Consider the following 19,363-nt stretch of genomic DNA (forward strand, 5'->3'; position numbering starts at 1 on the left):
ATGATATTAAGAAATTTGTCCTCTCTCCTTAATGCTTTTATGTCTCATGTTCGACGAGATGCTAACCAAGCTGCTCACAGCTTGACTAAACAAGTTTTAGTGCTGGATAATAATTGTATGTGGTTTGAGAAAATTCCATCAATCATTTATTCTGTTGTTGTAAATGACGCTCTTAATTTATAATAACAATCTTTTTCTCAAGAAAAAAAATATATTTCAAATATTATAAATATTATGATAAAAAATTAAAATAAAAAATTATGTAAAATTTTCTTTGAAAAAAACATAATTTAAAAAAATATATAAAAATAAAATTAAAATAAATATTAAAATTAACATAAAATAATATAAAAGAATTTTTTTTAAAAAAAAATATTTAGTGTAATTTTTAAAAATTATTTAAATTTTTTTTAATAATAATGTTTAATTATTATTTTCTAGGGTATAAATAAAAGTCTCCAAGAAAAATAATTTATGTTTGGCGCCAAATTGAATGGATTGAAAGAAATACTCTCATGAATTTACACATATTTTATAAGAGCATCTTTAATAAGAGACAATATCTAGTTGTTAAAAAGTAACACATCATCCTAAAATATATTTTTTTATTTTATCTATCATCCATATAATATTTGATACTTTTATTTTTTACAAAAGTTACTAATAGTTAATAATTCTAAAAGTTGTCAACTTATAGTCCCACATATTAAATTTAAAATATTAAATTAATGTAGTTTCTTGATAAAAATAATTTTTTTTTCTAAAAAAAAAAAAATGACATGGCTATTGTCCCTTTTTAGCAACACTAAGCATCTATATTCTCAAAATTTATTTTGAAAATGAACCACATTGTATATGTGGTATGCTCACTATAATAGTTAACCTGATTTTCTAAACTAATATCTCTAAAACTACACGTATTTAACCAATTTATTTAGTTTTTTTTCAATGATAAAAGTGCAATTCAATGAGTTAAAAGTTTTATATAATTTTTTAGATAAATTTCAATCACATAGCATTTATCTAATAAGTTTTACATAATTTACTTGTGGTATTATAATTAGTAATATTTTATTTTTATAATAATTATTAAATTAAATTATGCAAGAACACTAATACTTAATTATAGGTACCCTTTTAGAATTACTATTTAATTTACTTTAATACCTTTTAGCATTCTCTCTACTATTAATACCTTTTAACATTTGAGGTCGTACTGGCTAATAGCAATGCTGATTTCTTAACTAATCAAAACTACAAACACTTTGTTGGTTAATAAATCACTGCAAAAGAAATCCTTGGACGCCTTTGAAACTCAACTTGATTACAAAAACAATACATAGTATAATGTAAAGCTATCATTGGACGGTATACTATAAATGATTTCTTTATATCTATATATTTGTGGTTTTTGTTGGACTCAAGTGTTTGCATATAATAAACACAACACTAATTTGAAATATTCACTCACTCAACATTCACACTAAATACAACACGAACTGAACGACGACCATCAAACCAAGTAATCGATCCAAAATTGTAGCCACTCTGAGCATCTTTGCCAGAAAATGAAACCCGAAAAGGAACACTTTTCACACCCTTAGAGAAAAATAACTTCTCTGGACTAACTTTGACCACCAAGCCTTGTGGAGAGTGAACCTTGGCAATGTAGGTAGAATTGAAGGGTCCAACATTGGTTACACTTCTTTTGATGACCTTAGCACCATGGTGTCTATTGAGTTGGCTGATAGAAATTGATGGATAGTTGATGTTGGAGATGAGTTCTTCGATGGAGAGTTTTGGACAAGTGAACTTTGTGTTTGACATGGATCTTATGTTCTTCTCTGTATAGCCATAATAGCAAAGGAATTGCAGATAGTCTTCTAGTGTTGTTTCAAACACTAGCCCTGGGTTAAGAGCTTTCATTGGGTTGATTTCTCCTACACCTGTTTCGTGTGGACTCGCTATGGAGTTTGAGTTGTTTGTCAATGGTTTTCCCATGTTGTTGTATTCACTTGCTGCATCAAAACATAGAAAAATAGATTAAATTTTGTTCTTGAAAGGGATAATTCCAGTTCTAAGTGAAGATTTTGTGTAATTTTTTTCACCTGTTGTCATGAGTGCTGATCTGATCATGGAAGACGTCCATTTCGGTCGAACTGATTTGATGAAAGCAGCTGCTCCTGTAACATGTGGGCAAGCCATTGATGTTCCAGATTTCAAAGCAAAATCGGAAGGTTTTAAGCCTGTTGGGACTGCCCCTGGTTCATCACTTTGGGGTATCATAGCAGCTAAAATGGCCACTCCTGGAGCCATTATATCTGGCTGAAATTTGGAAAATTGTTTCACTTTTTTAATGCACATTACAAAAGCTTTAAGAAATTGGCATCTACACAAATAATAAGATGGAAGTGAAAGTAGTTATAATGACCTTGAGAATGTTTTCTGTGATCTGTCCAGGACCCCTTGATGAAAAAAATGCAACAATTGGTGCTGGCCTTTGTCTTAGAACTTCAACAGTAGGAATAATTGCTCCTGTTGGTTTCCTTTTTTCATGAATTAGAAAAGTAAGCCAAAAAAACATACTTCCAATTAATGCAAAGTTGAATGTAAACTAGTTTGAGTAGTATTTATAGTGATTGAGCTTTTTAAAGAGTATGATTTGTTAGTAAATGTAAACATAAAGCTTACTTGGTAGAATTGATATATTTTAGGATATGTGAGCCAACATCATTGTCAACTTGTAGGAAGGAGAAAATGCCAGAGTCAAAAGGTACTCCTTTCTCACCATCATCGATTAAAATCATTCCTTCTGCTTTGGCATCTTCTACAACTAGTTTCCTGATTTTCCTTGAAACTGTAGGATCATCATTTACACAAACAACAATCTTGCCTACAACCTTTTTAGCATCCAATGATCCCGGGTAGCAGTTACTACAAGAAGATTATTCATGTGATACAAGTATAAACCACACACATTCATATAATAATACATCTATTCAAGAAAAAAAGAATCATGAATTTTAACCACCTTGCTTCAGATGCAGGGGTAAATTTTGCAGCCACATCCTTCCCAAACACAACTGGATACACATTCGAGCGCGAGTGGTTTGATAAATTTATGCTAGATCCCTGCTCAAACATTAAGATATGAGCACATTGTACGCTCAATTTTGGTGGCTTAGACTGAAAAAAACATGCACACTATGTTGTGAACTTGTGAGAAGTTTAATTTAGAAGGCTTACTTTAAAAGATTGTCCATTTCCCAGAATGACTGTGGACTGGAAATCTCTATCAATACTAGAAGCTGCAACAGTAAAGATCCATGGGGCAGTATTAACAGCAGTATAAGGATCAGGCCCATCATTCCCAGCAGAGCAAATGACCATGACTCCCATCTGTTCAGCATGAAAAGCACCAATGGCTATTGGGTCATTAAGGTAATCAGATTGAAAGAGTGAACCCATCCCAATGGAGATTGAGATCATATCAACTCCATCCTTAATGGCATCATCTATGGCCTTTAAGATGGTGGCACCAGAGCATCCCTCGGCCGAGCATGTCTTGTAGCTTGCTATCCTAGTGGAAGGAGAGCCGCCTCTCGCCACGCCTTTGGCTAAACCGTAGTAACTGGCATTGGCAACTCTTGCTCCTGCTGCAATGGATGTTGTGTGTGTCCCATGTCCAATAGTATCCCTTGGAGAGTTTTTGGCTTTACCATAATGGCTCTTGTTAATTAGGTATGATTTTGATAGTAGTGTTGTGTTGTAGTATCTTGCACCTATCAATTTCCTACAAGAATAAGACTGTTAAAACTTGTTATGTTTTTTTATTGGAAAATACTACGCTGATTTTAATTTCTTTTTTTTGTCTTCCCTACTTTTTGAATACGAACAAGTGAAAAATAATGTCACCTATTACAATGGGATTTCTTGAAGTCAAATCCCTCCATACAAATTCCTTTCCATCTTGAAGGAACTGGTCCAACTCCTTCATCCTTGAAACTTGGAGACTCCGGCCATATTCCTACACAATAACAATTGATTATCATGATATGATTAAAATAATAATAAAAAAAAACTTGTGTGTGTTTGTCTCATATTCTTCGTGTGTGAGTAATTTATAGCATTTATATTATACCTAGTAGCTATAAAGCCATTGATCAACATATATTTTGTTTTTAATTTGAACTTCTTTTTTGGAAACAAATTTAGTTTGAACTTCTATGATATGTAAAATATAGTTTTATCATTCATTAGGCAAAAATAGCTACATCAAAGGAATAAAATGTATAATGGGGAATTTGAATAATAGGAAAAGGGTTAAAGGGGTATAAAGTTACAAGTTTTAGAATGGGGTAAAAATGGAAGTGGATTTCTAAATGTGGGTACTTGAAAATAGTATTAATTTTAGGCCTTAGCCTAAACAGGCCTATGTGGAAGTTAGCTTGCTTCACGTATTGCTCACGGAGTATTTTTACACCAGTCTTCTTCACTCTCCCTATTGTTTGACACATATATACTACTTTTGAGCTATAAAATATTTGAGTAATATCTAAATGACAAGAAAAGACACATAAAAATGGCATTTTTTTTAAAAAAAAAAAAAAAAGTGTAAAATAATGTCCAAACCAAGCAGTGTTACCGACACATTTCATAGATTTAAACAGTTAAACTTTTAAGCCATAGAAGCCCCATATATTGACGTACGTGAGTTGACTAATATCGTCAACTACTACTTGGCCAACATTGTTTATTGTACATAAATAACTTGTTTACTTACTCTATATGATGATATACGTACATGTTTTTGTATGTAATATTCACTTATTATACTTGGATCAATTTCAACTGAATTTATCTGACCCAAAAAAAAAACTGAATTTAATATTATTACCTGTGTCAATAAGTCCAACGATGACGTCATCGGACAAATGTTTATGTGAAGCCCATGTTGATTGCCTAGCGGCTTTGCCTTCCAAGAAATCCCACGATCGTGTTGTGTGGAGTTGAAGCATTGTGTCAGGGAATACCGATACAACTTCACTATCACCTGTTTTACCAATCCAAATATCCAATCTATTTTAATTTTAAATAATAACAATAATAATAATAATGATAACCAAAACTCAAATTAATAAAATAAGTATGATTGTATATATACATATATGAATATGCATTATGTAATGGAAGATAATTCTATGATACACACAATTCACACCTCGAAAAATATTGAATCCAATCCAATTCTAAAACATTAAATATAGTGTAGTTTCATATTATATTTACTCCAATAAAACACTAAAATTATATTCATAAATGGCTTGTCGCCTACAATGTCCCACCAAATTTAGTGAGGCACTGTAAACCACACTATTTTTTTAAAAAAAAAAAAATTAATAATTAAATAATACTTTTAAGAAAAAAAAAAAACTAAATGATTATATATATTTAGTATTAAAATATTCTTATTATATTAATAAAATAATAAAATAATAAAGAATATAAATTAAATTTAGTGTAATTTTTAGGAGTAAATTGCGGCATAAATGCTTAATATTTCAGATTTTATACACTTAAATACCTAATGTTTATTTTTGGAGGCAAAAGTACCTAATGTTACAATTCTCTTACACCGTTACTATCACTTTCATTAACTCATAAATATGGGCACGTGAAGGGTTCAGATACATGACATTTATTTTTATTTTATTTTAAAACTTAATATTCTTAATATCAAAAACTAAATGCTACTTGTTTAAAAAAAAATGTGTTCTCATTAACAATTTTCACATGATATTGGCACTTCAATTCGATAATCATGTTCCATATACTACACTGGTTCACTCAGCTATGGTAATTTAATATTACATCTCTCTTATTTTTTTTTAAAAAAAAAACAAGTAATATTTAGTTTTTTATATTAAGAATATTAAATTTTAAAATAAAATAAATAAATGTAATGCATTTGGGCCCTCCACGTGTCTATATTTATGAATTTATAACGGAAGTGGTAGTAACGGTGTAAAAGAATTGTAACATTAGGTATTTTTGCCACCAAAAATTAACATTATATATTTAAGTGTATAAAATCAGAAACATTAAGTATTTATGTCTCAATTTACCTTAATTTTTAGTATTGTGGTTAGAATTGAAAAAAAAAAATTAGTGTTAAAATAATAATTTTTTAATGTTGATTTAACCCTAAATTTAAGTTTCTCCATTAAAAATGATCTCAGTACAATAAATAAGAAAATGGTTTATGACACCCAATCTTACTGGCTGCTATTTAGAATATTTCTATGCAAATAAGTACTTAAATATTAGGTACAGTAATATGTACTACATTTTTTTAAGAAAAAAATAGAATGATTTTAAATAAATATAATTAGTTGAAAATATCACTGTGAGTAGGTATAATAATATTTTGAGTGCATATTCACATATTAATGCTTTTTAAAAATAAGTTAATTAAAATTTTTTTCTTGAATTTAGACATGTATTAAATTATGTCTCTTGAACTTTTAAAGTTGTTAAAAATACCCTCTGAATTATTGAGATTGTTGGATTTAAGGACTTTTGTTTAATATCATTCAAATTACTATTTCATGTACTAAATTATGTTTCCCAGATTTTGATATCTACCAAATCATCCACTCGAACTTTGACATGTACTAAATTATAGCCCTTGAACTTTCATTTATGTTAGACTTTTTTACTAAAATTAAAAAAAAAAATTCTTAAATCCAACAATCACAACAGTTGATTGATGAAATATTTTTAAGAACCTTAAAAATACAAATATTAATTAGCCTTACAAATATTATAGTTTGTTTTCGCATTTTTCAAATAGAAGATGACTATTGAGTATTGACACCTCAATGTCATCCGATTCAAGTAGTCTATTTATAATAATGGACCCCACAACCTCGATAACATCCACGTGGAACTACGACTGACACAATTCCCATGATTTGGATACATTATTGCACATGGTAATTGATATTGCACTAAAATTTCCAAAGATGAAGTGTAGGATGGACAGAGAGTATAAAAGGATGAATAATGAAGCAGAGGATAGTATCTCTCCTTTGTCTTGTTTGATAATTAGGAGTATAGATGAAAGAATAAAGATGAAGTTAGTTATTAAAATTATCAGAGTATTTTTATTAGTATAAAAATTTGTTACTTTTAAAGAATAATTTTGGCATTTAGTGTATTTATTTTGTATTTACTCTAAATCTTTTTCAAATTTAAAATGATTGAAATTTTATAATTCCCCCCACCCCCTCCCATTTCCTCTCCCTTCCTTTCACCATCCTACCAAATAAAGGATTTTACCTCTCCTCTCAACTCTCTCCCTTCATTTTTCTCCATTTAATCATTCCTCTTTCCTACCAAACATAGTGTTAATACTTATGATGTTGGAATTTTTTTTTTTATTTTTTTGAATTTGGGTCTTAGGTACGTTTCTTTGAAAGAAACTTAACTAAATTAATTAATATATATTGTTTACTAAAAAAATTAGTTTGATGGCGTGGATACTGTTTTTAATACGTCACACAGAAGAAACAATTATGGGACCCCACATTCCAGGATATGGCAGTATTACTTGCACACTAAGGCCAACTAGGTAAGCAGCAAGATCCAACAAAATCGTTTCTGAGTACTATGATTCAACAAATAGGTCACAATGACCACAAAACGATTAACTGTGAAACTGAGGATGCCACCTAGACATCCCAGAGCTCAACCAGGGCCCAAGTTAAGTACTAGGTGCGTAGGTTGATAACCCGTATGCTGGCTTGCATCAGTTTTAATTCCCAACAACTTCGTATGTGCAATTTTGCTTAGCCATTGCACTAGAATACATGAGAGACACCTCAACCAAGTTTCAAACCTTAGAGATAAGTCTGGACAAAACTCTACCTAGAGACACTAGGTGCACACAGAGCGCCCAGTTCGACATTTAGTCACCCTGGGCGGCATGACGACTAGGGTTTAGATTTTTGGGAACTTTTTTGAACTCCAATTCCTCAAACCCAACAAGGTACAATGCTAGGTGTGACAGTCAGTAGTCCCGTGATCCGTAAGGGAAAATACCGGGTAAGCTGTGCAATCCCACATCGCCTGGGAAAGGTCAAGTGTGATGATTTTGAGACTGTGTAGGTATGGGACTACATAGTTGAAGAAGGCTTAAATGGATTGATTAGTACTACCTATATCAACAAGGTGCATCTTGTTTTTCGATAGCCCATCATGAAAGAACTCCACAGTTAAGCGTGCTTGACCTGGGGCAATTTCAGGATGGGTGACCTCCTGGGAAGTTTTCCCAAGAAGCGTGCGAGTGAGGACAAAGCACGCTAGAAACACTCGTGTTGGTCTGTATGGTCAGTCATCAATCCATGAAGCAGCCAGAGTGACGTACTCGTGTATAAGAGTCATTCATTCTGTGGGTGTAAGAGCCCAATGGAGGCTTGAAGCGGGGACGTTACACTAGGACATGAGTTTTCATCAACGACATCCCGAAGGAGCCCATCTCAAACTACGGGCGCCCAAGTTAATAATGCAACCTGAGCATTGATTCTACTTCACCGAGTAACGCCCATGCGAATTAGACGAAACTAAAATTTGGTCAGCACTTTTCACCAAAAAAAAAAAAAAAAGATTGAACATCAATTAGATAAATTCAAGAGACTTTTCCCCCACCTAGTCAACCAGTGACAGCCCCCAGGCTATTATGGGCACCCAGGACTCTCTGGTACACTTATCTAGAGAAGTCTCCTAGACATTTCCCTTATTTTTTTGTCAACAATGAAGATATGAGTGCTTTCAGGAAGAAAATGAAGCCATCTAAGGCTCGGATGAAAATATGGGCGCCCAACACACTAGGAAAATGTGCCTTGGGTGCTCAAGTTGACATATCCACGCGATTTGATTGTGATTCTATCTTGGGCATTATTCTTGTTTTGCTCCCAAAATGAGATTTAAGACTTGAAATTAGAAGAAAATATCATCCAAGTGGTAGTTCAACGCCCAGGCACCACCAGACACCACACTGGGCGCCCAAGTTAACATTAACTTGGAGCTCAGTGTTTCGGGCATCGATCTTATTTTACCGCCAATATAAGATTTGGATGCTTCCGCAAATCAATATCTCATATACATGTGTCACACGCAAGTTCACTGACACTTACGTGCACTAGTGATCACCCGGTCGTCTTCTAGTCTCAATCGATGATCACTCAGACATCTCTTGCGCGCATCGAGTAAAATTTTCAAGAGACAGTGAACAACTTTGCCAGAGTCAAAGAATGAACTAAGAAAAGCTTTCACATCATTTAGAATCTCAAAATATGCGAAAAACTCAAAAAGCGCAAGTTCTAGGCTTCATGTGGACATTTGCGACAACATGATGACTGACAAATTAGTTTTGCCGAATTTTCAACATTACACACCGCTCAGTATTTTGGCCATACTCGCTCAATTTTTATCTAAATGACGCAATTCAAGTAGCATTGGAAATCTCTTTTTAAGAATAATCTAATCTTGTCTAAAGTTCTTCTCACGATTTTGACCTTTTGGGTGCGAATTGAAGGAATTTTTCGGCAAGTTTCATGCGAATTTTTCATTATTTTATTATAATTTAATTGGATATCATTTCTTATAGAACGAGAGCTCCCTTAGTTTTTTTTTTTTTTTTTCACACTTTCCATTCTCTGTATAAGGTGAGAGTTTCTTTAGATTTAGTGATTCTTTTTTTCTCTAGTTCTCTTGTAAGACAATTTACTTTTGTGATAATAAAAGTTCGAAGTAGACGTAGCTCTTTTACTATCGCGCCACAAGAAGTGAAGTACTTTAATTTAGTGGTGTTCTTTTTGTTTTTATGTTTGCATTACTATTAGTAAGAGAAATTTACACAATATACTTAAAATCAAGAGTTTTTTTTTTTTTTTTATTTTATAGATTTTTTTTTTTTACATTTTATAATTGTTTTTATTTACATTTTTACAGACATTGTTTATTTAGAAGTTTTTACTGATTTTTTCAAAGAAATATATTATTTTCACGTTGTTTTTCTGTAGCATCAACGTAAAAACAAAATTATTCTAAAATAACAGGAAAAATATCACTTTATATTAATGTAAAACAAAATCACATTACTTTCTCGTAACTACATGTCAAAATAACGTTATTTTAGAAATTAAAAAAAAAAAAACAATTGTATTTTTGTAAAAAAATATATTGTGAAAACATAGAAAAAAACAAAAACAGTAGATTCTACCAAATATAAAATTTTTGTCATGAAATAATCTATTTTTTTTTTTTCATACTTGTTTGTTCAATTCTATAATTTACCGACAAAAAGTGGTACATCATTACTTCGGGATTTGAGAGGAATTTAGAGATTTAGTTTAGAAGAAATCGAAAACGAAGTACCATGTGCTGTCCATGTTTTATCAATTGTGACAAGAAGATTTACTGGCTTACAAATACTGAAGCATGTCAAATTAAATATAAAAAAAAAAAAAAATCAATTCCCTCCGTCAAAATCTTTTGCACTTTTTAGTTTTGTCTTATTTTTTGGCCTACTCGTTATAATCAATTTTTTTTTATTTTTTTTTCCACCAAAAAAAAAAGAGTAATATTAAAAATGGAATAATTCTATAGTACATTTTTTTAAAAAAAAAATTGCTGTTTCGATTTCAAAAAAAAAAAATTATTATTTCGGTATATTTATATGGACATTAAGAAAAAGCTTTTCAATCTAATTTTCTTTTCATAATGGTATATATTATACTATAGTTATTTAAAACCACTTATAAAATTTTAAAAAAATTTAAATAGTTTATAGTAGTAAAAATAATTTTCCTATACATGTGGCCATTTATTGTTTAAGTTTTATTTTTAATACTGTAAATTATTTAAAATTGTTTGAAAATCTACAAATAATTTTAAAAACACATTAAAAAAAATACTCTAAAAATCAAAACACATAAGAAATATATCAAAGATAGCTTTTTTAAAAGGTGTAATACAAAGATGGTCGTTTACTCGTTTGCACATTTAAAATATACATTTTAATGTGCCATTGTATTTCAAATCATACATAATAAATAATCAACATATGGATTTTGAATGTATAAATTAAGAGTGTATCTTTAATTTTTTTTTTAATAAAAATACAAGTGCCCTTATGTTTTTGACAGCAAAGCAAATTCCTCAGTTAACATAATGACACGAATCATATAAAAAAAAAAATAACATCACTAAAATTACTATAATGCCTTGACAGTCCGCTAGTATCTTCATTATTTCTAGCATATTATCATTAATACCCCTTGGGGAAAAAAAATTAGAGGATAAGCAGTTGACATGAAATAAATTAAAACTACTGATATTATTATAAATATTGTACATGTTTTTGTGATAATAATAATTAAAAGTAAAATAGAGAGACCAGAAAAAGTACCAGATAAAACAGAAGCTTCACTCTCTGTAAGCATGGCAGAGAATCCTCTGATAGCATGATTGTAATTGTGGACAATTGATATTCTCTCTCTTTCACTTTCACTTTCTTGGCTACCAAAATTATATAAATATTTAGTTATATAGCAGTGAAGACAGAGAAAGATAACTAATTTAATTGGTAATAATTTAATATGGACCTTGGATTAATAATGGAGGACAATAATTGTAGATAAGCAGATTCAGAAACTTGATCATTTCCTTCATTTTCATTCAATTTTGGATCTGAAGCTCCCATATAAACAACATAATGCTGATGATCAAATCAAAATTATTTATCAGTTTAATCAGAGCATAATGTAATGAGGCGTATAACAATTTTCTATTCAATTCAATGATTCCAATCTTGTAATTGTTCTGGATATAGCTCTCACTTTCCATGAGTATGAATCTTTTAACTGATTTTCTAGGCAACCAAACAAGAAAATGAGGTTGAATCAGCGGAATTTGAAGAATACCCTTTAGAGAATTTACCTTAGGAGTCTCTGAAATTGAAGCAGAGGCTCTAGAAATGTTGATGAGAAGCCATGGGAGTGAGAGACAAGTGAGTAGTAGAATAAGTTTAGTCATCTATGGAAGAGAGAGAGAGAGATGGGCAAGGGTCCAAGGGATTTTAATTTGAGGTAATAATATAATAATTAATATGTAAGTAAAGAGGAAGAAGATATAGAATTTATAGATTGCTCTGTTTTGGCAAGTGAAAGTTATAAATTGACTTTAACGAACATGAACCACGCGATAACTAGCTAGAGAATGACACTTAATTATTCTTCGCTTCTTTATAAATATTTATATATATTTGTTGTAAATACTTTATGATCTCTCATCTCTATGACTAATTATCACTTATTATTGTACAAATGGCTATAATTGTTTAATGGTAGTATTAGGTCTATAGTGATCGCTCTTTACAAATGCTACAGCTAATTCAAATCACTACACAATGATTACTACTACTAGCTAAGCTAATAGATAATAAATGTGTATTGCTTTTCCATATTCCAGTACATATATTATTCATGTATGATGTAATGTATTGTTTTATGCTAATTCGAATTTTGCTCCAGAAATTTGATACATATTAAAGGCTTAGCATGTTACAAATAGTTAAACATTTTTTTTTAGAATTAAATATTCAACAAGACTTCTTTTAACAATTAATATTTATAAATAATTTTTTAATTTATATTTAAATTCTTAATCTAATTATTTTAACAATTAAGCTATTTAATTATAATATTTACAATAATTTTTTTTTTTTACAAAAATTAAACTTCTTTTTACACAAATTAAAATTCTCTTCTTATAATAAATTTTTAAATAATATTTAATTATTTTGTTACAATTAAATGAACTAAGTATGAAACCTCAAGCTAGTCAATCGATAACAAGTGTAGCCATTTTTTTCTTAAAAAATCCTTCAACTTATTTCACTTTTTACTTTCTAAATATTTAAATAAAAAAAATTAAATAATTAAGTGTAATAATTTAAAATTAAGATTACAAGTATAATAAAATTCAAATTATGAAATTATATAATTTTAAATTACAAAAAGTTTTGCTATAAAATTTTAAATAATTTAAGTGCAAAAAAATAAATTGCTAAAAGATCCTTATATAGTAATAAATTACAAAAAATTAATTAATAATTATAATTAATTTAATTTAATTTTAAAATATAATTAATTTTAATTAAAGTTTTATAAGGAAATAAATTATTAAGTTACTTTCAGGTGACAAGTTATTTATTATTTATTTTTATTTAATTTCCAAATTAAGCACAACCATTTAATAGTAATCCAATGGCTTAAAAAAATGTAACTATGATGGTTACAATAAAAATATAACCATTGAAACCTCTTCCAGGCTGATTAGTAATTTTTCCCTCTGAACTTTGACATATTAAATCATGCCCCTTGAACTTTTTTTGCCATTAAAAATTCCCCCTGAACTATTAAAATTGTTAGATTTAAGGACTTTTGTTTAATTTCATTCAATTTTACTGTTTCAGTGATTGTTTATATACTAAACCATGCTCCCTAGACTTTGATATCTACCAAATCATGCCCTTCAAACTTTAATATGTACTAAATCATGTCTCCTGAACTAATTTCATCCATGTTAGAAATTTTTTTACTAAAATTAAACAAAAGTCTTTAAATCTAGCAATCTTAATAGTTCAGGGAGAATTTTGTCTAATTTTATTAAAAAAAGTCTGATAAAAATTTTGGGAGCAGAATTTAGTATAGGTTAAAGTTTAGAGGCATAATTCGGTAGATATTAAAGTTTAGGGGTACAATTTAGTATATGGACAATCTCTATATTAGTAAAATATAATGAAATTAGATAAAAATCCTTAGATTCAACAATTTTAATTATAGTTCAAAAAAAAAAAAAAAACTAACAACCTAAAAAATTGAGAATGCATAATATAATTTTATACATGTTAAAATTTAGGCGGTAAAAATATTAATGAACCTTGTTTTAATAATGGCTTGAATTTAAATATATATAAACTTTCTCTAAAGTATATCATATTAGGGAAATTTGAGTTTCTATGCATTTTTTATACCTAAATTAATTATCTAAACTAATACTTATAACTCTTTAAAAAATAGGACTACTTTTACCTAAACCCCAAAATACCCCCCTCATTATTCTCAACCATTTCTCTCTCTTCCTCCTTTCTCTCTCAAATCAAACCCACCAAAACACACTGCCGATCCACCTCCCTTCCACCCAAAACCAACCATCGCACGAGCTGAACGGCGAACGCCACCTCCGACCGAGACGCCGACGGAGAGCCAACCGAACCCACACCTCCACCACCTCCGACCCTCTCTGAAATCTGAAGAAAAAAAAAAAAAAAACCACGGCCGATGGTCGGACCTTGGGGTCCGATTGGGTCTGATGTCGGACCCCATCGGACCCCAAGGTCCGACCATCTGACCTCTCTACGAAATGCGAAAAAAAAAAAAAAAAAAAAAAAAGAAGAAGAAGAAGAAGAAACTAGAAAATGGCGAACATGGATTAGTGGTTGTAAACTGTAATATAAAAGGGGAAACCCAGGACCTGACCCAGGCAACCGGCAACGGAGCCCACCTCTCGTAGCCACGACTGTGACAATCACAGACAGAGGCACGGCCAGTCTCCCACAACCACACAACCCACCCTCTTCTCCTTCTTCTTCTCTTTCTCCTTCTCGGATCCCAATTCCTCATATTCTGCTTTTTTTCTAATCCTATTTAATAATTAAATGACAAATTTATTATAATTAAATTAATAATTAATAATTATTCCTTCTCTTTTCTCTCTGAGTATAACTATTTTAATTTTTTTAAAAAAGAAAAATTACTTTTTCAATTTTAATTTATACAACTTGCGTGTGTATAGCTCAGACACTAATGTGGTGTGCCTTTTCTTTTTTTTTTTTCTCTTTCTTTCTTTTCAAATTCGGACCATTTTGATTTTTGCCAGCCATCGGACTGTGGTTCTTTTTTTTTTTTTTTTTTTTTTCGGATTTCGGAGAGAGGAAGAGAGAGGTCAGATGGTCGGACCTTGGGGTCCGATGGGTCCGACCATCGGACCACTGGAGTTTTTTTTTTTTTTTTCAGTTTCAGAGAGACAAAGAGAGAGAGAGGGGGGTAGTTTAGGAAAATTAGGAAAGTTGTCATATAAGACCAATTTTAATAACTATGCATTTAGGGGGAAAATTAAATGGTATTTTAAGCATAGAATTTCAAATTTCCCTCATATTATTAGTTCGAGTACTAGTACTATAAACTAACTTCGTTCATTATTAATTCTTAATGTTAGAAGTAATTTCTAATGGTATATTTCAAATTACTTGCTAAATTAGTCTTTTTGAAAGTGTTTTTACAAAATGGTTTATACTGAATAGATGATCTCTTTGAAATACAATTTATGTTACTACATTCAATTCAATTCGTAAATACGTATCGTGCCATAAAAAAATATAAATCACGTCATATTATGCCATAAAAAATACAGGTTTGTACTATTAAAAAATACCAGTCGTATCATGTTGTGTCATAATAAAATACGGATCGTATCATGTTGTGCTCAGATTCGTGGGATAAGTTTGAAGAATACTTATATTTTATCTCCATTAATAAAAAAATTCCTCATATTATATTATATTAAAATTTATCCACTTTTATGAATGAATTGCTTAATATACCTTTGCGCAGTACATGATTTACATTAACCTAAATGGTACAATGAGAATATCATTTATACATGTAGGTATATCTTAAAGAATATAAAAATAAAGGTAAAAATTAAAATAGATAAAGTAAAGTGGGTATACAATAAAATTTCCTCCAAATTTATGTCTTGTTTTACTCGGACAGACACATCTTCTTATAGTGGCTCAAATTTATACTCTACTTTTCTACATTTTATTTTACAATTAATGAAATAATTGCTAAAATTAAATATTTTTATAATTCAATTATTTTTATATAATTTTTCAACAATTACATCAAATTATATAAAACATTCATATTAAATTTTGTATATTTACTAATAAATATTCAAATTATTATTATTACTATTATCATATATAACGTTTTTATAAAATGTTACGTTTTTAGAATAAATTATTGGTGCTTTGTCATATATCTTTCAGGTTTATTGTACTGTGTCACGCTTAAGCTTATATATTTTTCGTTCTGTATTGTGCTTAAGCCCACGCCCATATTATTTGTATTATATTAATTGTGTTAATTTGTAGTATCGTATCGTGTCGTGCTCAAGTTCATATCTTTTCGTGCTTAGTTGTGCTCGTGTGCCGTGTTAAAAACCTAAACAATATTTACAACACTTCCTACTCGTCACATGTTTTTTAGTTTTTTTATCTATTTACTTATTTATTTTTGTGGCAAGTACATGAGAGTTGAGTGTTGCAATTTTGATAGAAGTTAGGGCGCGGACCCAAAAAGTTTTACAAGAGTTAGATATAACCTTGTTAATTAACTAAAATTTAGCATACTTACTGAACCTTTAGCATAGTAAAATTAAGCTCCTTATACCTATACCAAGTCTCTGGTTCAAGACTTAATAATTGTAAAACTTCAATATTTTTCTCAAATAAAAGTACAAAAGCTGAGTGTGTGTTCTATTGAAATAATTAAGCTGTCAAATAAATTAAGCTGAGTGTGTGTATTTCTTTTTCATGAGACAGATCCTCTTTTTCTTTGGGTTACGTGTATTGTCATTAGATCACTAGATATTTGGATCTTTGTCTTTCTCAAGTTTTACATGTACAACTTTTTTCATCTTGTTGGCAAGTATTTGGACCCTTTAATTGATTTTTTTTTTCTTACTTCACAAGCTCTAGGTTTTAGCATAATATTGGATAAAGCATAGCATTTATATAAATATAAATAATTAACTTAAAATGCAAGCAATCCCAATTCTCTTTTCCTATTAGAGAGAGAGAGAGAGAGTAAGAGTTACACACATATATAGTCATGTGCAAAATTTCTTCTTTGTTTCCTTTATTCTCCCTTCTTTCTTCTCTTTACACAAATTTTAGTTTAATTAGTTATAGTGTTTGTGCTTTATTCATGGGTTTCTCTTTTGCCTTTGTGCCATTTTGACTAATGAACATTGTAGTTTTATACAGGCTAGTTGGCTAGCTACTACCAAGTGTTAAAGTCCCCCCAAAACCTACGCCTTTTTCAAAGTTGATATTTAAATATACCTTGCTCTTATGACCAGCTTCTTACATGAATATAAAGTACTCAAAAATAATAATCAAAATGACTAAAATGGTAGCTAGGGGAAAAAATGGAGTGTGATTGTTTTAAACTCTTTAGTTGATCTGGCTCAACTTAATTGCTACGAGAATATAAAAGTAGAGACACGATTTTATCTCGTAATGTACTTTCACGAATGTATTCCGTGGTACATTAGATGAGTCTCATGTACATTAAATGAGTCTCAGGATACGTTACTATTTTTTAACCCTAATAACCCCTAAATCAACCCCAACCCTCAGATCAAATATCTCCCCCATCTAAGGGCTGTCGTACATCACAGAATACATTCCGTGAAAGTACATCACGGGACAAAATCGTGTCCCTATAAAAGTATCTGCATCCATATTTTTTGTGTACCTACCTAATCTTTTTTTGGACTAATTATGTTCACTGATTCACTTAGTTAATTTGGAGTTTTTTGATTGAATAATGATGACATACTATTTGTTTTCAAGGTCTATTGTTTATGATAAGGCTATCATCAACGCAAGCGATATAATCAATTACTATAAAGGATCCACATAAAAAAAACTAACCAATCAATATATTTTTATTAAAAAGAATAAAAAATGTTAGTCAGTGTGGCTAGACAGTAACCACATTACAACAATAACTCACATAATTTTTAATTTCTCTCCTGGAACTTTGATTTTCTATACTTAAAAAATTTTAAATTTTTTTTCCTAAATGCATACTTAATAATATTGGTCATATATGACCACATTCCTAATATCCCACAAATACCCCTCCCATTTGAAAAAATCAAAAACTCAAATCATCCATCCATGGCTGCCTCATCCCGACCCTCTCTCTCCCTCTCGCTGACCACGGCTTCAGTGCCAAACCACCACGCTCGGCCACCGACGACCATAAAATAAACCACCCTAATTATATATATATAAAATTTAACTGGTGTCTCAAATTTATAGACAAAAGTAAATACGGGTGTTGCCATAAAAAATAAAATAATATAAAAAGATAAAAAAAGTTAATTATATATAATTAAAAAATAAGAAGATTTGACCGCCAATTATCATATATATATATATTTAAAATTAAAAAGAAAATTACACTTATTATAGAATTTTAAAGGTTCTTATAAATATGACACATTTAAATTTGACCAATTTATATGGTTTTTTTTTTTTTGTTTTAGGTCTTTTTATAGTATTTGATATGCCATATATATATAATTAGGTTTTTAAATCTCATATTTAATGTTTTTGTTTGTTTAGGAAGTTTTATTTGTCACTAATGTCGGAATGGTCACCGGAGTTTGCTGTCGATACCTAGAAAGTCGCTGGAGTAGCGGTCGGTGATAGACAAGCCGTCAGAGTTGTTACCGACGCCGGAAAATCCGTCGGAATTGGCATTATCGCCGAAAAAATCACCCTTCAAGAAACCGATTTCTTGATGAAGAAACCACTTTCTTGGTGATTTTTCCGTTGACAATGCCAATTCTGACGATTTTTCTGACGCTAGCAGCTACTCTGACGATTTTTTCGGCACCGACAGCAAACTTCAAAAAAGTCATCAGAATTGGTATTGTCACCGGTAAAATTACCAGAAAAATCACCAAGAAACTAGTTTCTTGATGAAGAAACCGGTTTCTTGGTAATTTTTCATGTGATTTTTCATCAAGAAACGACTTTCTTAGTAATTTTTCCATTGACAATGCGAATTCTGACGACTTTTCTGACGCCAGCAGCTACTCCGGCGACTTTTCCGGCACCGACATCAAACTCTAGAATAGTTGTCAAAATTGGCATTGTCAATCGGAAAAATCACCAAGAAACCAGTTTCTGGATGATTTTTCCTACGATTTTTTCGGCAACAATGCTAATTCTGACGACTTTTTTGGCGCCTGCAGCAACTCCGGCACCGGAAGCTACTCCGTCGACTTTTCCGGTGCCAACATCAAAGTCCGGTGACTTTTTCGGCAAGAGTGACAACTCCGGCGATCATTATGGTTTTATTTGTTTTATTTTTTGTAAAAAAAAAAATGAAGGGAATTTTAATATTTTTTATGGTAATTTAATTAAATTTTT

At 30.4% G+C, this 19,363-nt stretch overlaps 1 protein-coding gene across 2 annotated transcripts; it reads right to left on the minus strand.

The window, feature by feature from the left end:
- Positions 1-1,264: 1,264 nt before the first annotated feature.
- On the minus strand, positions 1,265-12,297 carry LOC115705933 (CO(2)-response secreted protease). 2 transcript variants are annotated; one of them, XM_030633418.2, is made up of 11 exons: positions 12,004-12,297; positions 11,670-11,782; positions 11,474-11,583; positions 4,898-5,053; positions 3,916-4,027; positions 3,247-3,793; positions 3,032-3,132; positions 2,692-2,934; positions 2,432-2,546; positions 2,109-2,325; positions 1,265-2,018 (listed from the first exon to the last, which is right to left on the minus strand). In XM_030633418.2, the coding sequence occupies exons 1-11, from the start codon at positions 12,097-12,099 to the stop codon at positions 1,468-1,470; spliced, it is 2,361 nt and encodes a 786-aa protein (XP_030489278.2). In that variant the 5' UTR covers positions 12,100-12,297; the 3' UTR covers positions 1,265-1,467. The 2 variants fall into 2 exon arrangements, with proteins under 2 accessions (XP_030489278.2, XP_060964199.1); XM_061108216.1 differs by lacking the exon at positions 12,004-12,297 and having other exon boundaries at positions 11,474-11,578.
- Between the last annotated feature and the right edge of the window lie 7,066 nt (positions 12,298-19,363).

The sequence above is a fragment of the Cannabis sativa genome, chromosome 1 (assembly GCF_029168945.1).
Source record: "Cannabis sativa cultivar Pink pepper isolate KNU-18-1 chromosome 1, ASM2916894v1, whole genome shotgun sequence".
In the NCBI taxonomy this organism is placed as follows: Eukaryota; Viridiplantae; Streptophyta; class Magnoliopsida; order Rosales; family Cannabaceae; genus Cannabis; species Cannabis sativa.

Excerpts from the sequence above, each read along its gene's own strand:
- LOC115705933 (XM_030633418.2), bottom strand. The coding sequence starts at position 12,099 with ATGACTAAACTTATTCTACTACTCACTTGTCTCTCACTCCCATGGCTT. Across the intron at positions 11,783-12,003 it reads CAATTTCAGAGACTCCTAAG|CATTATGTTGTTTATATGGG; the intron begins GTAAATTCTCTA and ends TTTGATCATCAG. Across the intron at positions 5,054-11,473 it reads TGAAGCTTCTGTTTTATCTG|GTGATAGTGAAGTTGTATCG; the intron begins GTACTTTTTCTG and ends TTGGTAAAACAG.